This window comes from Canis lupus, chromosome 5, assembly GCF_011100685.1.
Source record: "Canis lupus familiaris isolate Mischka breed German Shepherd chromosome 5, alternate assembly UU_Cfam_GSD_1.0, whole genome shotgun sequence".
Taxonomy (NCBI): Eukaryota; Metazoa; Chordata; class Mammalia; order Carnivora; family Canidae; genus Canis; species Canis lupus.
This window is the reverse complement of record NC_049226.1, coordinates 81,794,189-81,814,919: the sequence shown is the minus strand read 5'-3', so window position 1 is coordinate 81,814,919 and position 20,731 is coordinate 81,794,189. Positions and strand designations below refer to the sequence as shown.

Below are 20,731 nucleotides of genomic sequence, written 5' to 3'. Positions count from 1 at the left end.
TGGCATGGAGTGGTTTTTAATCCTTTGTTTCTATGCCTACAGGAGACTAAGATGACTAGTATTAGACATATAAGTTGCTGCCTGTTACTTGCAATACTGAATTGTACCTTTGTGGATAGTCTGTTAGTTTTCTAGCCACAAGAGTAGAGCCTAAGTATGTGTACATACAGAACTTAACTACTCAAGTAGGTTTAACATGTAGATAGGAACTAATATAGGTGAAGACCTACAAAATGAACACAAAGTGAAAGGAAGAGTAGGGGCAGGATAGAAAAAGAGATGCTTCTAAGACGTGGGGAGACTTATCCCTGTGGATGTGATAGTGAGTCTTTGCCACACAGCAAGAAGGCACATTTTGAATCACAGGTTCGGTGTATTGTTTTTGTAGACTTGTGCTGTCCAGTATAGTAGTTACTAGCCACATGTAGCTAATAAAAATTTTGATTCTTCAGGTGCATTAATCATAGTTCAAGAGCTGAGACCCATGTGGCTAGTGCCTACCTCTGAACAGTGTAGATATAGAACATATTCATCTTTGAACAGAGTTCTGTGGGACAATATTACATTAGAAGAATAAATGCCAACTCTAAGACATTTGTGGTATGAAAAGAAGTAGGGTCAGGGTTTGCTTATAGGGAATTGAGGTTCTGGTAACAAAATTGGTCACTATTTTCAGTGAGTGCTGTGAAGAGTTAACATTTCTCATTGGAAAGCTAAGCTTAGTATGTTTTCCTTTACCTCACTTTCCTTAAAGTCCTTTGTGTCTAAGGGTAATTCTGAAACTTCTGTCTCACTAAGCCTCTCATTTTTGGTGGAGAGTGGAGACAGGAGAGAGGGAGTACAGTGGGAAAACATGTAAAGACATTCAGATTTGGGGTGCCTGGGTGGCTAAGTTGGTTAGGCATCTGACTTTGGCTTGGGTCATGATCCTGGAGTCAAGTCCCATATCCAGCTCCCTGCTTAGTGGAGAACCTGCTTCTCCCTCTGTCCCTACCCCCTCCTCATGCTCTTATTCATTCAAATATACATACATACATAGAATCTTGAAAAAAAAAAAAAAGGCATTCAGATTTAAAGTTTTTTTTTTTTTTAATTTTTTTTTATTTATTTATGATAGTCACAGAGACAGAGAGAGAGAGAGAGAGAGAGGCAGAGACACAGGCAGAGGGACAAGCAGGCTCCATGCACCGGGAGCCCGATGTGGGATTCGATCCGGGGTCTCCAGGATCGCGCCCTGGGCCAAAGGCAGGCGCCAAACCGCTGCACCACCCAGGGATCCCAGATTTAAAGTTTTTAAGTAGGGGTGCTGGGTGGTTCAGCTGGTTAGGTGGCTGACTCCTGACTTCAGCTAAGGTCATGGTTTCAGGGTCCTGGGATCCCCCTGCATTGAGCTGTGCTCGGTGGAGGGTCTGCTTGAGGCTCTCTTGCTTCTCTCCCTATGGGCCTTCCTCGTACTTATGTTCTAATAAATCTTAAAAAAAAAAAAAAAAAAAAAAAAGAGTTTTCCAGGAATTTCTTGCTCCCATATTTAAGTTTTACTAAACACAGAGTATCACACTCATACATCCTGTTCTCCCTGGCACTAGTGCCAAAGGAAGACAGCAGTCTTTACAAGCATTATCAGTCAGGAAGCAGGGAGGTAGAGACCCTATTAACTTAAAACCTCTCTCTCAGCGCCAGGCAGATCCTACTTCCTTCTCCAACGGCCCCCACTATCCAGTCTGTGCTGCTGTAAAGGACCCATTGTAGTCCTTCTGGATTCTACCAAAAGAAACAGACTTTTAGTGGAGGCAGTGGCCTGGTAGTATGGGAAAGCTAAATCTTAGTGCTGAGGGAAAGAGGAGCTTCTCTTCTACATATTGGCTTTAGGACAGGAAGAGAATGGGAAAATCCCCAGACTAGGAAGCTTCATTTTTATGGCATTTCCCCCGATCAGACTGTAGAGTCTTGAAGCAAAGGGGCCGTACTCTTACTGAAAAAGACAATCCTTCAGGGCACGTTTTCACTGGTAGGATGCTGCTATTGGACATGCTTTTTCCTTTTATGTTAATCTAGAAAACCCAAAGATGTTACCAGGGTGGATGAAACTACAGTCAGAGCCCTCAAGGGCACATGATTGAACTTCACAGATATCATAGGATCATCAGTCTGAATCCAGGTCATGGGGGCTGTCATAGCCAAACTCCTTCTGCACATCCAAAGGGTATTTGCTCCACATTTGTGGTCTGCTGTTGCCTCTTTCCTCTTCACTGAAGCTGTCATAGTCATCAGAGCCTAGAATGATAATAGGAATGGGTTCTAGATGTTTTGAGTTTCTAGATGACCACAGTAACCATTTCCCATCTCAAGAAGGTCTGGTTTTTTGTTCTCTATTCTAAAATACTTGATCAGTAAAGAGAATTTAGAATTAAAAAAAAAAAAAAATCCTGTTTCTACCACCTAAACCAAATCCCTCAACAATACTGGGAGTATTTTTTCATTTCTTTCCTAAGTATAGGATTTCTTTTTATATAATAGTTGTAATCATACTGTAAATATAATTTCACATCTGCCCCTATCCTTTTATCATATATATATGTGTATATATATGTATGTATATATGTAACATATATCATAGATACTTCCCTAATAGAATATTCCATAGTTTAATTAATTGTTCCTCCATTAACCAACAATAAATCCTTTTCGTTGGCACAAAGAACACAATCACTGAAGGAACTGTTTCACCAGAATATCTTTCCTTCCTTTCCCCCAGGTACCATGTCTGTGTTGCATCTTTCCCAAAACACTGTAAACCGATCAACTTCTTGAGAAGTTAAGTAAATGACACGTCAAAATCCTAGCCCTGCTCCTACTGGCAAACCTCTCCAACACCTTGACTGAAGCAGAAGAGACAATGAGCTATGATGTTTCCCTTAATCCCAACCACTGAAGTTAGTGCAATATTCTCTTGTTTTCTGGAGAGAGGATCAGGCTCGATGAGGTAAAGTAACTTCCCTAAGACCCACAGATAGGCAATGACAGAACTAAGGATTGGAACCTAGGCCTGACTGACATTAAAACCTCACCAGGGTCCTCTGGAAACACTAGTTCTTGGGGATCCTATAGCTCCAATGGCTTGTGGTTGAGCTGTTGGGAATTCAATGGCAGAGAAGGAAAGCCAGTAAAGATGTACATGTTAACTGCGCACACCTCAGTCTTGGATCTCAACAGGCCCCTCCCATCTAAGGCTGCTACTCATGTACCTCTGGACTCTTCATCTTCATCAGTGTTCTCCTCCTCTGGGTACTCATTACGCCAGTTATTCTCACTGTTCTCATCATCATCATCTTCATAAATATCTTCTGGCTGCTGGTCATCATTCACCTGCACATCTCAACACAAACATAAGCATAAGTCAACACCTCTAAGGCTGTACTGTAGGGGAGGCTATTAGCAGACCAATTTGGAGAAGTCACTTAAGAGCACAGTGTGGATAGGATGCCTGGGTGGCTCAGCAGTTGAGCATCTGCCTTTGGCTCAGGGCATGATCCTGTGGTCCTAAGATCGAGTCCCACTTTGGGCTCCCTACATGGAGCCTGCTTCTCCCTCTACCTCTATCTGTCTCTCTCCATTTCTCATGAATAAATCTTTAGAATTATTGTAAGAATAATGATGTTGGGGATCCCTGGGTGGCTGAGCAGTTGAGCGGTCTGCCTTCAGCCCACGGCATGATCCTGGAATCCAGGAATCAAGTCCCACATCAGGGTCCCTGCATGGAGCCTGTGTCTCTGCCTCCCTCTCTCTCTCTGTGTGTGTCTCTCATGAATAAATAAAATCTTGAAAAAAAAAAAATGATGTTAGGAGGTGTCTGGCTGGCTCAGTCTATAGAGCTGCAACTCTTGATCTTAGGGTTGTGAGTTCAAGCCCCACATTAGGTGTAGAGATTACTTAAAAAGTAAAGGGACGCCTGGGTGGCTCAGCCTTTGGCTCAGGGCATGATCCCAGGATCTGGGACTGAGTCCTGCATTGCACTCCTTGTGGGGAGCCTGCTTGTCCCTCTGCTTGTGTCTCTGCCTCTCTCTCTCTGTTTCTCATGAATAAAGAAATCTTAAAAAAAAAAAAAAAAAAAAAGTAAATAAAATTTAAAAAACCCCAAAATAATGATATAGGATATTAGCTTTCGGGATCCCTGGGTGGCGCAGCGGTTTGGCTCCTGCCTTTGGCCCAGGGCGCGATCCTGGAGACCCGGGATCGAATCCCACGTCGGGCTCCCGGTGCATGGAGCCTGCTTCTCCCTCTGCCTGTGTCTCTGCCTCTCTCTCTCTCTCTCTCTCTGTGGGACTATCATAAATAAATAAAAATTAAAAAAAAAAAAAAAAAAGGATATTAGCTTTCTTTTTCTTCTTCTTTTTTTTTTTAAAGATTATTTATTTATTCCTGTTGCCCGATGCTGGACTCGATCCCAGGTCTCCAGGACCACACCCTGGGCTGAAGATGGCGCCAAACCACTGTGCCACCCGGTTTGCCCAAGGATGTTCGCTTTCTTAATCCAAGGTTTCCCCTCCTTAAGATAGTTAAAAAAAAAAAAATCTTTTATTCCCATTTATGTTAAGAATTTTTGGTTTACTGTCCTTATTATAAGCCCCTATATGATTTCCCCCAAAAGTGGGTGTTATAAATGATAAAAATTATATTGCAAACTTTATAAAAGATCTATTAAAAGCAAAAATTATCAATGTAGATTGTCATTTCCAAAATTCCCTGCACTAAATCCAGTTCCAAGAAGGTATTTAGAATAAGTTTTTCCATTTAAGCAAGGACAAAAAGAGCCAAGAACAATCTTGAACACACTGGAGGCAATTTGGAACACAGGGAAGCAAAGCACCCTGACTAGAGAATTGCTTAGTCTACCTCATCCTCATGGGTCTCCTTACCAGGTCCCACTCCTGGCTATAAGGCTGCACAGAGAGGATGTTCTCAATCCATCCTGGAGTAGCCATCTCCAAATAGTAAATGTCATACACATAGTCATCCTTCTGTTCCTCCTGATGCCCGATTCTTGGTCCATCCTCAGATACAGTCAACCGCTCACGGATCAACTCTATGGAATTGCAGAGGATCACATCTGGGTCAGATGTCTGTAAAGAAATCAAAAGATAATATATACATGATCTGAACATTGGTGTTTCAAAAGGAGAAATCTAAGATTTGAGTGAGATTTTAAGTCTCTCTACAGTTGTCTATGTTAGATTCAAGATTCTTCTTTTAAAAAGATATTTTATTTGTTTGAGAGAGAGATAGAGACAGTGACAGAGATAGTGAGCGAGCACAAGCAGGGAAGAGAGGGAAAAGCAGGATCCCCGCTGAGCAGGGAGCATGCCGTAGGGGTTGATCCCAGGGCCTTGAGACCATCACCTGACAGGAAGGCAGATATTTAACTGACTGAGCCATCTGTGTGCCCCTAGATTCAAGATTCTTATCCCTATTTCCTACTAATCTCTTAATTAGCTATGAAATTAAAAAATCAATTATCTCTAAAATAATTGTATAGTTTTTCTTTTGTGATAGACTTAAGATAGCTCCCTGCTCTCTTGTGCTTGAACAACATAAGAGAGCACATGGAAAAACTGGCCTGAGAAGATCTCCATTAGGGATCTAGAGGCCCCCAGCAGCACCTCCATGGCTGATCTCTATATGGGTCTGCATTTGTGTGATATAAGGGTCTAAAAGCGATTCCTGGACTCTGATGACTACCACCACCTGGTTTGCCCACAATGATGTCTTTTCTTTAAAAAAGTATTTTATTTATTTATTTGAGAGAGAGAGAAAAAGCATGAACAAGGAGGAGGGGCAGAGGGACAGAGAAACAGATTCCTTGCTGAGCAGGGAACCCAACACAGGGTTTGATCCCAGGACCCTGATCACAACCTAAGCTGAAGACAGATACTCAATGTCTCTCATGAATAAATAAAATTTTTTTTAAAGATTTTATTTATTTATTCATAGAGACACAGAGAGAGAGAGAGAGAGAGGCAGAGGCACAGGCAGAGGGAGAAGCAGGCTCCATGCAGGGAGCCTGACGTGGGACTCGATCCAGGGTCCCCAGGATCAAATCCCGGACTGCAGGCAGTGCTAAACCACTGCGCCACCAGGGCTGCCCATAAATAAAATCTTAAAAAAACAAAACAAACAAAAAACAAAACAAAACAAAAAACAACCCTCAAATTTTGAGTCAAGATGCGTTAAAAAAAAAAAAAAAGATTTAATCAAGAGAGCCAGCAAGTGCATGTGTGAGCAGGCAAGAGCTGGAGGGAGAGGAAGAGAATATCAAGCAGACTCCCCCTCCAAACATGAAGCCCAGGGTGGGGGTGGGAGACTCAATCCCATGACACTGAGATCATGACCTGAGCCAAAAACAAGAGTCAGACTCAACCGAGCCACCCAGGCGCCCAATGATGTCCTACTTTTAATCACAAACCAGGAGTGGACTCTCCTATAATCCTCCTGTTAGAACAGCTCAAGATAGATTGACCCAGAATAGAATTGGCCCAGGGAAGATGTACTCCAGTGCCACAGGCTGTGTCATCCAGAGCAGCGCAGGTCAGTTTGGAAACCCAAGGGACATGCTGCAAATGACCCCTCTCAACAGGTTCATCAGAGGAGGCTATGTGGCTCAAACCAGACACCATACTTGGGGCGGGGGGTGGAAGGGGTGTGTTCCATAGCCGAGGGAGGAAGAAGGAATTAATTCTTCCTTGCTCCAAAGTTAAAAGGAACTAGAGATGTCAATTTTTGTGCATTCTTGACAAACTTCAAAGCTGTTCACAAGCAAAGTTGTGACTCCAATTCACAAGTTACCCACCTTAGTCCAGCAAATTAGGTAGCCATTAAAATATTTACAAAGACTGGCAAACAGAAAAATGCCAGACATAGAATTTTATACTCAGAAGACAACAAATTAATTTTATTCCAATTACCTTTGTGATGGGGGTAAAATGAGTGATTCCACCCCTTGTTACTTTCCCATATTTTTTCAAATTTTCTATAATGAATATTTTTATAAAAGAAAAGTTATTCTTTAGTCTATGTGTGCCTACCCATATTTTCAAGTATACAACATACAGCACAGTATAAACATATTTAATGTCTCGCCAGTCTTCATGGTTATTACTTTAATGGTGCAGGCAGTTGTGTATGTCAATTTCTCAGACATAATTTTTAGCCTCCATAAAGAATATTGCAATGAACATGTTGTTTCCTGCATTCGAAAAATAGAGATGAAATACCTACTTCAAAGGGTTCTGGTAAGGATCACGAGTTAAATTAAAAGAAAACATAACAAATACTTAGCATAGTACTTAATGTACAGCAATTACTCAGTAAATCAACAATAAGCTTTTGTTAATACCATAGCTGTTTGCTTCTGCTGAATTATTTCGCTAGCATAAATCCTGGAGGTAATAAGATCACTAGATAAAATAAACTGAACTTTTTCACTTCTTAAGATTTTCTATAAAATAGTACTTTATTTGCTTAAAATTTAAATGGTATCAAATTAATGAGAAATATATGTGGCAAAAATGCTGTCACTATTTTAAAATTTCTGTAGATACTTGTTTGGATGGCTTTAGGATCCAAACAATAAAAATAAATTTAAGTAGTTTTAGAATAGGCCTCAAGCTATTTTTAGGATTCCCGGTATGTAAAACCATGCTGTTTTCCAAAAGCCTTGCATCAATTTTAAGCACGACAATTGTGTACCATTTTGATCATGGCCTTGCCAGCAGTGCTATCAACAACCTTTCCCCTGAGAGTCTAGTAGGCATAAAACCCCAAATTTTCTTTCAGCTTAAATCCATTTTTAAAAAAATAATTACTGAGGGCAAACATTTTTGTAAAATCTGTGATTAATTCTACAGTTGTGGGGACACCTGGATAGCTCAGTGGTTGAGCATCTGCCTTTGGCTCAGGGTGTGATCTAGAAGTCCCCAGATCAAGTCCTGCACTGGGTTCCCCAAGGGAAGCCTGCTTCTCCCTCTGCCTATGTCTCTGCCTCTCTCTCTCTGTGTCTCTCATGAATAAATAAACTCTTTAAAAAAAAATTCTACAGTTGTGTTTTTGAACAGCTGTTTGAAAAGATAATCCTGAAAAAAAGGACAATAATTAATCTGGCTTACTTTTAATCACAAGCAATGTAAAGAATTCACAAGCAAAATTTGCTACTATACTTTGCCACACTGAATTTTAAAAACATCTGACCTTAGAGATTATCTATAAAATATGAGAAGCATTAAGTATTCTTTAATATTACACATAAGCCACATTAAAATACCTCCCATTAAGCAAAGAGCAACATTTTAGATGCAGGGAATTTTAATTGAATTGGCATAGTTAAGACCAAAAAGATAAAAGTGCACATTGCCAGCTTATCTTCAACCCGGGACTTTTAACAAGTTAACACAACTTGAAACACAGCTGAGTCTTGTTCTATGAAACAGTGAAGGGATTTCCTCATTATTTACATATATGTTAATATGACAAGTTATATGAATTTAAATACGAAACCAATCTCCTACAGGTTTAGAGATGGCATTTACCAACTCTGTGAAATGCTGAACATTACTGGGGTGCCTGGTTGGCTCAGTCAATGGAGCATATGACTCTTGATCTCTGAGTTGTGAGTTCAAGCCCATGTTGGGTGTAGAGATTACTTTAAAAAACTTTTAAAAAGCTGAACATTACTAATTAATTTTTTTAAAGATTTATTTATTCCTAAGAGAAGCAGACATAGGTACAGGGAGAAGCGGGCTCCCTGTGGGAGCTTTGGACCCAGGACCCTGGGATCATGATCTGAGCCAAAGGCAGACACTCAACCATTGAGCCACCCAGGTGCCCCTAATCAATTCTAATAAAATCTTTGGAGGGGGAAAAACAGTTTAGCACTTACTGAACAAGAATTACTATCAAAGTTCAAAAAACTGATCCTATTCATTTTTTTTAAAGACTATTTATTTATTCATGAGAGACACACAGAGAGAGGGAGAGACATAGGCAGAGAGAGAAGCAGGCTCCACGCAGGGAGCCTGATGAGGGACTCGATCCCAGGACTCCAGGATCACATACCCTGGGCTGAAGGCAGATACTCAACGACTGAGCCACCCAGATATCCCATGATTCTATTCATTTTTTAAAAAAGATTTTAATTTATTTGACACAGAGAGAGAGAGAGAGAGAGAGAACACAAGCAGGGGGAACAGGAGGCAGAGAGAGAGAGAAGCAGGCTCTCTGCTGAGCAGGGAGCCTGACGTGGGTCTTGATCCCAGGACCCTCTGATCCCACCTGAGCAGAAGGCAGATGCTTTAATTCACTGAAGCACCCAGGCACTCCAATCCTATTCATTTAACCACAAGCCAATCTTATTTAAATCCGGATTGTACAAAAGAAATATTCTATCAGCCATTCATGGTCTGAATTCTCGTGTATGAGATCAACTTAAATATGGTACACATAAAAAAAGACACTTTTGTTTTGTAATAAGTGGTAGCCAATTAATTACTCCTAACTAGCTTTTTCTGAGATAAGCTATCAAGTCTGCCCTTTCTCCTCTTTTTTATTTTTTTTTAATTTTTTTAATTTTTATTTTTTTTATTTTTATTTATTTATTTATGATAGTCACAGAGAGAGAGAGGAGAGAGAGGCAGAGACACAGGCAGAGGGAGAAGCAGGCTCCATGCACTGGGAGCCCGACGTGGGATCCGATCCCGGGTCTCCAGGATCGCGCCCTGGGCCAAAGGCAGGCGCTAAACCACTGCGCCACCCAGGGATCCCTTTTTTTTTTTTTTTTTTAAAGATCCCATCCATTTATTCATGAGAGAGAGAGAGAGAGAGAGAGAGAGAGAGAGAGAGAAGGGCAGAGACACAGGCAGAGGGAAAAGCAGGCTCCCCATGGGGAGCTCAATACGGGACTCGATCCCAGGACCCTGGGATCACGACCTGAGCCAAAAGCAGACGCTCAACCACAGAGCCACCCAGGAATCCCTCCCCTGTCTTCTTAATGTCAGCAAAAATTATTTTTGTTCCAGGGATGTACTTCTTGGGATCATCCAAATACTCCATCAATGTCTTCTCTCCCCAGGTAATGCCTTTGTTCTATTTATTTATTATGTACTTATTTGAGAGAGAGGGAGAGAGCGAGAGAGCTCATGCACAAGCTGGTGGAGAGGCAGAGGGAGAGGAACAAGCAGACTCCCCACTGAGCATGATCCAAGCAGGGCTGGATCCCAGGACCCCGTCCATGATCGTGTCCTGAGCCAGATGCTCAACTGGCCGAGCCACCTAGTGGCCCTGATATCTTCGTCCTTGTTGGCGTCCTTGTAAGAAAATCCAGGGGCCTGACCTATCTTTTTGCTCAAATAGATCATGGCGTTTTGGCCCAGTCTTGTGCTTGCCTTGCCTCTTTTCGACAGTATGGTAAAACTGGGCACACTTCTGAACAAAAATCTTGCCCTTCTCAACATTGCCCATTTTTTTTTTTTTAAAGATTTTATTTATTTATTCATGAGAGACAGAGAGGCAGAGGGAGAAGCAGGCTCCATTGCTGGGAGCCTGATGCAGGACTCCATCCCAGGTCTCCAGGGCCATGCCCTCGGCTGAAGACAGGCGCTAAACCGTTGAGCCACCCAGGGATCCCAACATTGCCCATTTTTAAATTGCTCTTCTGTTGCATGCAAAATGAAGGTGCCCGCTGGCAAGCCAGATGTCCCACTCTCATGTGCAAACATTTTCTTATGTATTTACAGTTTATATTCCATTTTTGGGAAAAATTTGTGTACACATGCTTCATCAGTTTACATACTAGTTTTTGTTATAAAATTAAACTAGTTATTTGATTCCACTGAATGCTGATTTACTTTTAAAAGGTATTTTACTTGTAACTCATGAATCAGTCTTCCATTCATTTTGGTAGAAGATGTGGCTATAGTCATCATGCCCAAATTGTTATCCAAGTATACTACCACTATGATTAAATATTTTTTGCTTGATATATTTTCAATTAAAATCAGTTTTTAAACTTCAAGAACTATTGAAAGAAGTGAAGGGTGATGTTAAAAAAAATGATTATTAAGAGAAGACAAACCTTAGGTTGAGAATTTTCTATTTCTATAGTCTTAATACAACGTAGTAGAGTTTGTTTTTTTTTTGGAACTGAGGTACAAAACAAATTTAGTAAATGTAACAACGGAAAGAACATTGGATTAAATGTGACAAGACTTGCATTCTACACTTGAATCTGCCTCAAACTTGATTCACTACCCAATACTAGTCCTTAACATCCCTTTGGTGAGTTTTTCCATCTGTTCTATCTTTACTGCTCAAAACCCTCCAGTAATTCCCCATCTCAAAGTGAAAGGCAGTATGTCCATACAAGTGCCTTCAGAGTCTAGCAGGAATCCTCTCCCAAATTCCTTATTATTCTTCCTCAGTTCACTGGGCTCCAGGCACACTGATCTTGAAAACACCAAACTGCTTTTCTCTCAGATATCCACAGTGCCTTGCCATTCACCTCCTTCAAGTTCTCACTCTGTCATTTTCTGAGACCTTTTCTGAAATGGAACCATTCTTTCCCTGCTCTCCTCACCCTCATACAGCCCCTATCACCATCTGACATTGAAGTTAACAGTGTTCTTTCTTCTACCTGAATGTTAAGTCCTCAAAGCTATATCCACAGAACCTAAGAACGTATGTGCCTGGCACATAGTGCGGATTCAGTAAATATTTGTTGAATAAATAACCTAATCTGTTAAACGAGGTTACCACGGCCGAGAGATCATCCATCAGTAAGGCGAAGCCGTGTGCCTCCTCTTACGTGTGCAGACTTAACGCCCAGACTCTTGGTCCGGCGAAGCCCAGCCCTCCCTCTCTTCCGGGCGGGTACTCACTTTGGAGGAGCCTCCGGTGGCGACAGCTTCTGGGTCGTCTTCTTCCTCGTGGACCAGGTCGAACAGCTGAAAGCTCGCGTCCTCGGCGGCTTCTGGGTTTCCCGGTGGGTCTTCGGACTCCAGGCCACCTGAGGGAATCCCTGAGGATCTGCGGCTAGAAATCACCCGGTAGCGACCCTCCTGCCGGTTCTCCCGAGCCGAAGCGCGGAGGTCGCGGCGGATACGCTGCTGGCTGCCCCGGGAAGGGCGCAGGGCGGCTCGAACGAGCGCCTGGACCGGCTCCTCCTGTAGGAGAGGTCGTAGGGGAGGGAAGCCGGCGTGAGCAGGTTCGTGCAGAAATCAGAGATACAATTTCGCCCCGGCAGCGCCCTAAGATCCCTTCAAACACTGGCTCCATCCCGCCCAATACCTGGGAGCGCACGGTGGCCACCAATTGGAAGACATTATTCTCCGGCCCTCTCTCAAGATCCTCGGGGACTGTCTTTTGGGCCGTCGACTCGACTGCGCTGCTCCGAAGGCGTTTGCAGGAGAGGACAAGGGCTTCGGCCGGCTCTGCGCTGCGCTTCCGCTTCACGCGAAGAACCGCGGTCCTGCCGGCCTCCATAGCGGCATTCGCGGAGCACTGTGGGAACGCGCGGGGTGCGACGGGAGAGCCTTCAAGTTCCGCTTCCGGGACTCGCTGCCGGCACGCTCGGCGGGCGCTGGGAGGTCCCGCCCCTTTTGCCAGCCTCGTCCAGGTGGAGGTGGCTGCGGAAGTGAACGCGACGGTTCCCGCGGAGGGTGAGGTCCTGGGCGTGTTGGGAAGGTGGGGTAGCAGAATCCCGGGGGCAGCCATCATCTATTTTGAGCCCACGGGCTCTGGCTGACGAACCTGGCGTGGACGTACTGGGCCGCCGTGGTGTGCGTCTCCTCCGGACTCTCCAGCAAGGCTCAGAGCTTCTGGGCTGGCAAGAGAACTGGGATACGGTTGGGCCCCGACTCTGCCATTCTGTCGGGTGACCCCCACGGGAACCTTGATTATAGTACTTGGCACCTCCTTTCAGCGAGAGACTCGAACCGCAATCATACGGCGCTCCAACCATCCCACGCTTAGCTGGGCCACGTTTCTTTTTTCAGGGAACTGCTAATGGGCTCGATTTCCCCAGGCACAGAGTTCTGAGTATTTGGGAATCAGTCCATTCACCACACCTTAGCCAGAGCGGCCTTGTAGAAGCATGTACCTGACGACATTTTTGTTCTTAAAACTCTTGAGTGGCTCCCAGGGCATGTAAAACAAAATCCAAACCTCTTTCCGAAGCCGGTATGGCCCAGTGTGATTTGCAGAAGCCCACCCATACTCGATTACTACTTGTGCTTAAAGTGCTTCAGTCACTTTTTTTTAAAAAATGTTTTTAAAATTAAATATTGACTAGGTAAGAAGTAATCATTATTAAAAATGGTGAGGCATAGGGACACCTGGGTGGGTCAGTGGTTGAGTGCCTGCCTTCAGCATGGGGCTTGATCATGGAGTCCCAGGATCGAGTCCCATATCAACCTCCCCGCATGGAGCCTGTTTCTCCCTCTGCCTGTGTCTCTGCCTCTCTCTCTCTCTCTGTGCCTTTCATGAATAAATAAATAAAATCTTTTTTAAAAATGGTAAGGCATAAGGAATGACAGTATCATAAACATCTTTAATCCCACCATCCATTTATAGAACGATGCTATTTTGAAGTCCCTTGTGTGGCCCTCCTTGAATCCAGCCTTTTCCCTTACCTCTTAAGAATAACCACTGTCCTCATTCCCTCATATACTTTTTAGTGTGATTCCTGAAGAATATGTTGTTTTTGTTTTGCATAATTATAAATTTATATTAATGTCCTATTGTATATGTTCTATGATTTGCTTATTTTTTGACTTAATATTTCTGGGATTATCCATGTTTGCTTATAGCTATGATATATTTGTTTAGATGAAGGTCTTCATAGTTTGAATGCTTTGTATTTTTCCTTAAACTAAACATTTAATATCCTGAGGCAGTATTGGCGGCACTCTTTTACCACAACCTCAGTCTGTTTCTCCTTTCCTTTTAGCCTCCGGTTTCCTCTGCTTTATTTCTCTCCTCACTTGCCTTTACCTTGAGGCTGCACCCAGATGCACCTGTGGGGCTCATTTGATTCTCCCACCCCTTGGAATCACTGAGGACTGCTGCAGTTTCCAGATAGCTTCATGAACTTACATATTACAGTTTTTGATGTTCTATGCTGAATGTAAAATCGAAACTCTTGCTGGAAAGATTAAAATACTGATTAATATTTTCAGTGGCTTTGACACAAGTGGCTATTTCTTGATTTTTTTTTTGTCTTAATTTTTTTTTTTTCTCTACAATTTGGGCATTATGGTGTGAATAGATTTCTGACGATTAGATCTGTCCACAAGAAGTAATCTGGCAAGGCTGCTTTTCTGTGCTAAAACTGAAGAGCTGACTGGCATCATGAAAGTCTTCTGCGGGCGGGCCAATCCGACCACGGGATCTGTGGAGTGGCTGGAGGAGGATGAGCACTATGATTACCACCAGGAGATTGCAAGGTAACAGGGCTGTGTTCACAGTTGGCTGCAGCTGGGTGAGGGCACTCAATCTCCAAGCGGGAGCCCTGGAATCGGATGGGAATGTGGAATAGGCATTACCCAGTGTTTCGGATCGGGGCAGATGTTGGTCACGAGCAGGTCTGCTTAGAGGTTTGTTTGGGAGTTAAGCAAAGTCATTTCAATGTGAAGAGTCAGATGTCATGTAACAGCTCGATATATGTAAAAATGTTATGTTTCCTCATATAATATCCTTAATTTAGAGTTGTTTGATGGGTGAGTGAAATACAATGTGTGGGGCAGAATATAAAGGCTCAAAAACATTACCTTTCTAAAGATTTTGGTCATTATTTTCAGAGTGATTTAGATGTTAAGCAGGGAGAAAACAGATTAGGTTGCATTTTGGAACATTTACTGAGAACAGTGTGGAAAGTAGGTTGGAGGAAGCAGAAACCATGTGAGTGATATACAACCGCACAGGTGAGGCAGTAGAGGTGGGGAGAGGAAGAGAGAGCTTTGAGGGAGCTTGAGTTTGGTAACTTATTGGATACAGTGAAGAAAGAGAAAATTCAAGAAGCACCCAGGATTTCTGGTTAGAGTGACAAGGTGGATGGAGCTGTTTTTCCCAAGAGGGAGAACACAGTGGAAATGGGTACTGCTGGGAAGAGGAAGGTGATGGAGAATAGGTGTCTGGGTTTGGACATCCAGGCTGAAGAGACCAGGGTCAGTGAGGGTGTGGAATGAGAAAGGTCTCCACCTGAAAAAGGAATCCTGGAATAGAGGAGGCAGGAGAACCAGGAGGAAATGGCTGGAAAGTGGAAAAGAGGAGAGTGTTTCAGGAAAAGGGAGTGTCCAGCTGGGACAGAAATCCTGGATGTTAGTGGTGGAGTGGTCTGGTAGTGCTTAGAGTATCTGTGGAGTAGTGGGGGAGATTGGGTGATGAGGCTGGGAAGATGGGGACCAGAAACATCTCTTGAAAGGCAGAACCAGATTTCAACTAAGCAATTGTAGGTGGGTTCACATGTAAAAGCCTTGTTGTGTCACTTTAAAAAAGAACAGTGTTCTTTTAGTACAGTGCTCTGCAAAGTGTAGAGTATGAACGGCCTATGTCGCAGTTGGCTGAGGCACCAGTTCAAGTATGTAGTTCTGGACTCCAGCCCAATTTTCTTGATCAGGATCTATTTCCTTGTGTCATGGGAATCTGCATTTAAAATAAGTTCTCCAGGGGCACTTGGGTGGCTCAGTCGGTTAAACATCTGCTTTTGGCTCAGGTCATGATCCCGGGGTCCTGGGCTTGAGCCTCGCATAGTCACTGGGCTCCCTGCTCAGTGGGGAGTCTGCTACTACTTCTTCCTCTGCCCCTTGCCCAGCTTATGCTCTAGCTGGCGCTCTCGCTCTCAACTGAACAAATAAAAAATCTTTAATAAAATAAAATAAGCCCTCGAAGCTACTTGGCTGGCTCAGTCAGTAGAGAAATGTGACTCTTGATTTCAGGGTCATGAGTTCAAGCCCCATTTTGGGTATGGGGCCTACTTTTATAAAAACAAATAGGGGATCCCTGGGTGGCGCAGCGGTTTGGCGCCTGCCTTTGGCCCAGGGCACGATCCTGAAGACCCGGGATCGAATCCCACATCAGGCTCCCGGTGCATGGAGCCTGCTTCTCCCTCTGCCTGTGTCTCTGCCTCTCTCTCTCTCTCTCTGTGACTATCATAAATAAATTAAAAAAATTAAAAAAAAAAAAAAAAAAAAAACAAATAAAAAAACTTCTCTAGTGATTAACGTTGACCTGAAGCTGGAAATCCTCTGTTTAGTGAGAGCCACTTAGCTCTTACTTGGAACTCAGCAAGCATCTTTGGACTGGGATTGCTGAGTTCTGGAGGTTTATCCTGACCCTGCCAGAAATTTTTCCAAGTTTGTGAATTAATGTGACAGAAAATAGGGAAAAGCAACTCTCTTCCCTTTAACAGCCTGTAGTTTGGTAAGCTCTTTGTTCTCCCTGATGACATAAGGGAAAGTTCTGGGCTTTAATAAATAAAGTTATTTATTCTCTCATGAATAAATAAATAAAATCTTTAAAAAAAAATGTGTGATGTATAACATGATCAATATTTTGGTGGCTATGGAATTACTGTGAGGGCTAACTACCAGAGCATTTTTTTTTTTTTTTTTTTTAATTTATCTATGAGAGACACAGAGAGAGAGGCAGAGACACAGGCAGAGGGAGAAGCAGGCTCCATGCAGGGAGCCTGACATGGGACTCGATCCTGGGTCTCCAGGATCATACCCTGGGCCGAAGGTGGCGCTAAACCGCCAAGCCACCCGGGCTGCCCTACCAGAGCATTTTAAGGCTGAAGTTATTTGCTGAAAATAAACATCTTTCTCTAAGATTTTTGTCCCTGCAGTACTGGAGAATGACAGCTTATAACTCCATTAAAATAGTTTAAAATGGACCTGGATTAGAGATGTAAAGTACAGCATAGGGAATATAGTTAATGATATTGTAATAATGTTATGTGGTGACTACACTTACTGTAGTGAGCATTGAGTATAGACTTGTCAAATCACTATGTTGTATACCTGAAACTGATGTAACATTGAATGTCAATTATTGTTCAGAAATAAATAAAAAATAAAATGGGCTGGCCTGGATGTTTGTCCATCTGATTTAGGAATGCATTATATATATGTATTTTAAAGATATTTATGTATTTATGTATGTATGTATGTATTTATTTAGATTTTATTCATTCATGAGAGACATAGAGAAAGAGAGGCAGAGACATAGGCAGAGGGAGAAGTAGGCTCCATGCAGGGAGCCTGATGTGGGACTCGATCCCAGTATCCAGGCATCATACACTGAGCCAAAGGCAGACGCTCAACCGCAGAGTCACCCCAGGTGTCCCAGGAATGCATTATATTATATATGTGATTGCTCTCATAAGTTGATGGATATCATTAGCAGAGATTTCTGACCTGTTTTTTTTTTTTTTTTTTTTTTTTTTTTTTAGATCATCCTATGCTGATATGCTGCATGACAAAGACAGAGTAAGTATAAAAGGAAACCATTATCTTGCTGTGGTGTTTGAAACCTTTAGTTATAAGGTTAAACATTCCCTCCAGAGGCATGTTGTTAGGATAATGCAGGGAGCCATTATGGTGTAATGGTTGGGCTATCTGTCAGGAGGCTGGGTCCTACTTCCAGCTCTACTATTTACCTGAGTGTGACCTTGGAAAGGACACGAGACCTCTGCAGATCTTATTTATAGGATTTGAAAGGAATGGGATATATTAGCTAATCTCCATAGTCCCTTCTAGATAAAACTTCCTCTTAATTACAGTTTGACCTTGTATAGTCCATTAGTAATTTTAAAATCAGATCTCTAGGGGCCACTCCAGACTACTTAGTAAAGCACATTTGGCTTCCATTGCACAGTGATATTTCATTTTTATTTTCCCTTTTCCCATTTTTGTTTCATCTCTGTTTTCTTTTCCTGTTTGGACTATGTTGTAGTTCTGGTTATGATAGCTAGCAACGCAAGTTTTTCTGGTCTACAAAGAATGGTTGTCTAGTCATTCTCATGTGGATGGCTTAGAAATGGGGAGGCTTGAAGGCCAAGAATGCAGGGCGAACTGAGCAGTGCAGAGCAGGAGAAGGATCAAGGCAAATGGTAGGGTTGGTTGTGAGGCTGTGTTGGTGGTAGTGTCTACCCTGGTTAACTGCTCAGGCTGCATACTTCTTGGCAACATCATGACAGAACAATCTCCTTAAGCATCATTAGTTTGTAGGCTACATCAAGGGGGGCTGGGTGCCTCCCTGATTTTCATCAAATATCTGAGTGCCTTTGTCGAGCTGTTGGAGAATTATAGAATGTGGAACAAACATTGTTCCTGGTTTTGACTCATTTTCTCTAGCTTAATGGTCTTGGCCGTTGCTGCCTTTTTTTTTTTTTTTTTTAAGATTTTATTTATTTGAGAAAGAGAGCACGCACACAAGCAGGGGGAAGGGGCAGAGGAGGAGAAGGAGAAGCAGACTCCCTGTGGGGCAGGGAGCCTGATGCGGGGCTTGATCCCAGGATTCTGATACCATGACCTGAGCCAGGCGCTTAACCCACTGGGCCACCCAGGCGCCCTGATGGTCTTGGCTTCTTAATGGATTCTTGTGAGCCTCTCTGATTTTAGTGTCATCTGCAAAGAGGATCCTTTTTACCTCAGCTTCCAGGGTGTTTGGACGAATGGCATTACCATCCATTCATTCGGCAGGCCAGAAAGATGGCACCCTTTTCCTCATCTGAGCCTGCAATCTGTCATCAAATCCTATGGGTCTTTCAACTCCACTGCCTGCTCAGACCTCGTTTATTAGTGTTGGCCTCTGTTTTTTTTTCTCTGCATAGCAGCCCAAGAGATCTTTCTGAAACGCCAATCTGTGTGTTTCCTCTACTTAAAACCCTGAGAGGGACACCTGGGTGGCTCAGCGGTTTAGTGCCTGCCTTTGGCCCAGGGCGTGATCCTGGAGTTCCAGGATCGAGTCCCACATCGGCCTCCCTGCATGGAGCCTGCTTCTCCCTCTGCTTGTGCCTCTGCCTCTCTCTGTGTGTGCCTCTCATGAATAAATAAATAAAATCTCTAAAAACAAAAACCCTGAGAACCCAGTTTAGCACTGTCCTCAGTGGTCTCTCACTGCTTTCAAAGTAAAATACAAATTCCTTGGAGGAATGTTCCCGACTGTTCGTTATTTACCACTTTAACTTCTGCTTCCCCTCCTCACCATTCTCTCCATGAGGAAATGGAGTCAGAATTTGCTGGTTAGTGGCACAGCCAAGGTAAACTAATTTCTCTGTACTTTTGCATGGTGCCTTACTTTTGTCGTTATTTAGAACACTTCTATTACCTCATAAAATTAGCTCCTGCCTGTTTGCAGTCCCTCCCAGTGCTAGCTCTCAGCCCTAGGCAATCACCGACCAGCTTTCTGTCACTGCAGTTTTGCCTTTCCTGGAAATTTCATGTAAATGAAATCATGTGAGAGATAGTCTTATGTGTTCTTCACATAAGAACACATAATGTTCTTCATCATGTTTTTGAGGTTCACTCATGTTGAATATGTCTTAGTATTCATCCCTTCCTATTGCTAAGTCACATTCAATTATATAGATTTTTCCATTATTTTATCCATTTATCAGCTGATGTATGTTTGGATTGTTTCCAGTTTGGGCTGTTGTAGCAATCCTGTGTATGAAAACTCACATGCAAGTCTGTGTGGACACATTTTCATCTCTTTTGGGTATATATCTATATGTGGAATTGCTGGGCCCATATGTTAAACATACATTTAATCCTGGTTTTAATTTCCATTTTTTTCTAATGACTAATGATGTCAAACATATTTCTATGCAGTTACTTGTCATTGGAATATCTCCTTTGGTGTAGTCTAGGGTTTTGTTTTTTTTTGTTTGTTTGTTTGTTTTTTAATTTTTATTTATTTATGATAGTTACAGAGAGAGAGAGAGGCAGAGACACAGGCAGAGGGAGAAGCAGGCTCCATGCACCGGGAGCCCGATGTGGGATTCGATCCCGGGTCTCCAGGATCGCGCCCTGGGCCAAAGGCAGGCGCCAAACCGCTGCGCCACCCAGGGATCCCCTAGTCTAGGGTTTTGAATGTAGATATGATTCTTGTTAGACACTGCCAAATTGCGTTTTAAGAGGGCTTCAGTTTCACTGGAGTAGCTTCAAAATTGGGTAATTAAAAAGCCTTAGCTAATTTAATGGGTGTCATTAATTGGAGGGTATGCTGACCCTGGTTTACTGTTGAGGATGGTGCTAACCAGGTTTCTCAGGTGATCAGCTCGTGGCTGTACTGAAACTCCCAGGCCAGGTCCCAGTTCTATTCTCCCTCTGTTATCCCACAGCCACACACAGAAAGCCACACATCTCCTGCTTAGGAGGGATGTACTTGTGTTTGGAAGGCAGCTGTGCTCCCCACTATACCACCAACTTCCTATAATATATTTGTTTGTTTTTTAAGATTTTAGATTCATTAGAGATTTTTAGATTTTAAGATTCATTAGAGACACATAGAGAGGTAGAGACACAGGCATATTTATTCATTAGAGACACAGAGAGAGGGGGGGAGAGAGAGAGAGAGAGAGAGAGAGACATAGACAGAGACACAGGCAGAGGGAGAAGCAGGCTCCGTGCAGGGAGCCTGATGCGGGACTCGATCCCGGGACTCCAGGCCCACGCCCTGGGCTGTG

At 43.0% G+C, this 20,731-nt stretch overlaps 2 protein-coding genes across 6 annotated transcripts in view; one reads left to right on the top strand and one right to left on the bottom strand.

Moving 5' to 3' along the window:
* Nucleotides 1-1,427: 1,427 nt before the first annotated feature.
* SLC7A6OS (solute carrier family 7 member 6 opposite strand) lies at nucleotides 1,428-12,558 on the bottom strand. The gene is made up of 5 exons (XM_038538515.1): nucleotides 12,331-12,558; nucleotides 11,922-12,206; nucleotides 4,917-5,120; nucleotides 3,246-3,366; nucleotides 1,428-2,274 (listed from the first exon to the last, which is right to left on the bottom strand). Exons 1-5 carry the CDS (start codon nucleotides 12,523-12,525, stop codon nucleotides 2,144-2,146), a joined length of 936 nt encoding a protein of 311 aa, XP_038394443.1. The 5' UTR covers nucleotides 12,526-12,558; the 3' UTR covers nucleotides 1,428-2,143.
* The window catches only part of PRMT7 (protein arginine methyltransferase 7), a 44,120-nt gene continuing 35,315 nt past the window's right edge, over nucleotides 11,927-20,731 (top strand). For 2 of the 5 annotated variants that reach the window (XM_038538510.1, XM_038538506.1), the window contains exons 1-3: nucleotides 11,928-12,701; nucleotides 14,309-14,486; nucleotides 17,492-17,528. In XM_038538510.1, the coding sequence (XP_038394438.1) occupies nucleotides 14,392-14,486; nucleotides 17,492-17,528 (132 nt within the window). In that variant the 5' untranslated portion in view covers nucleotides 11,928-12,701; nucleotides 14,309-14,391. Of the gene's footprint in view, nucleotides 12,702-13,990; nucleotides 14,487-17,491; nucleotides 17,529-20,731 lie in introns of all 5 variants that reach the window. The other 3 variants (XM_038538508.1, XM_038538507.1, XM_038538509.1) reach the window with 3 other exon arrangements.

Excerpts from the sequence above, each read along its gene's own strand:
- SLC7A6OS (XM_038538515.1), bottom strand. The coding sequence starts at position 12,525 with ATGGAGGCCGGCAGGACCGCGGTTCTTCGCGTGAAGCGGAAGCGCAGC. Across the intron at positions 5,121-11,921 it reads CCACCGGAGGCTCCTCCAAA|ACATCTGACCCAGATGTGAT; the intron begins GTGAGTACCCGC and ends ATTTCTTTACAG. Across the intron at positions 3,367-4,916 it reads ATAGCCAGGAGTGGGACCTG|GTGAATGATGACCAGCAGCC; the intron begins GTAAGGAGACCC and ends TGAGATGTGCAG.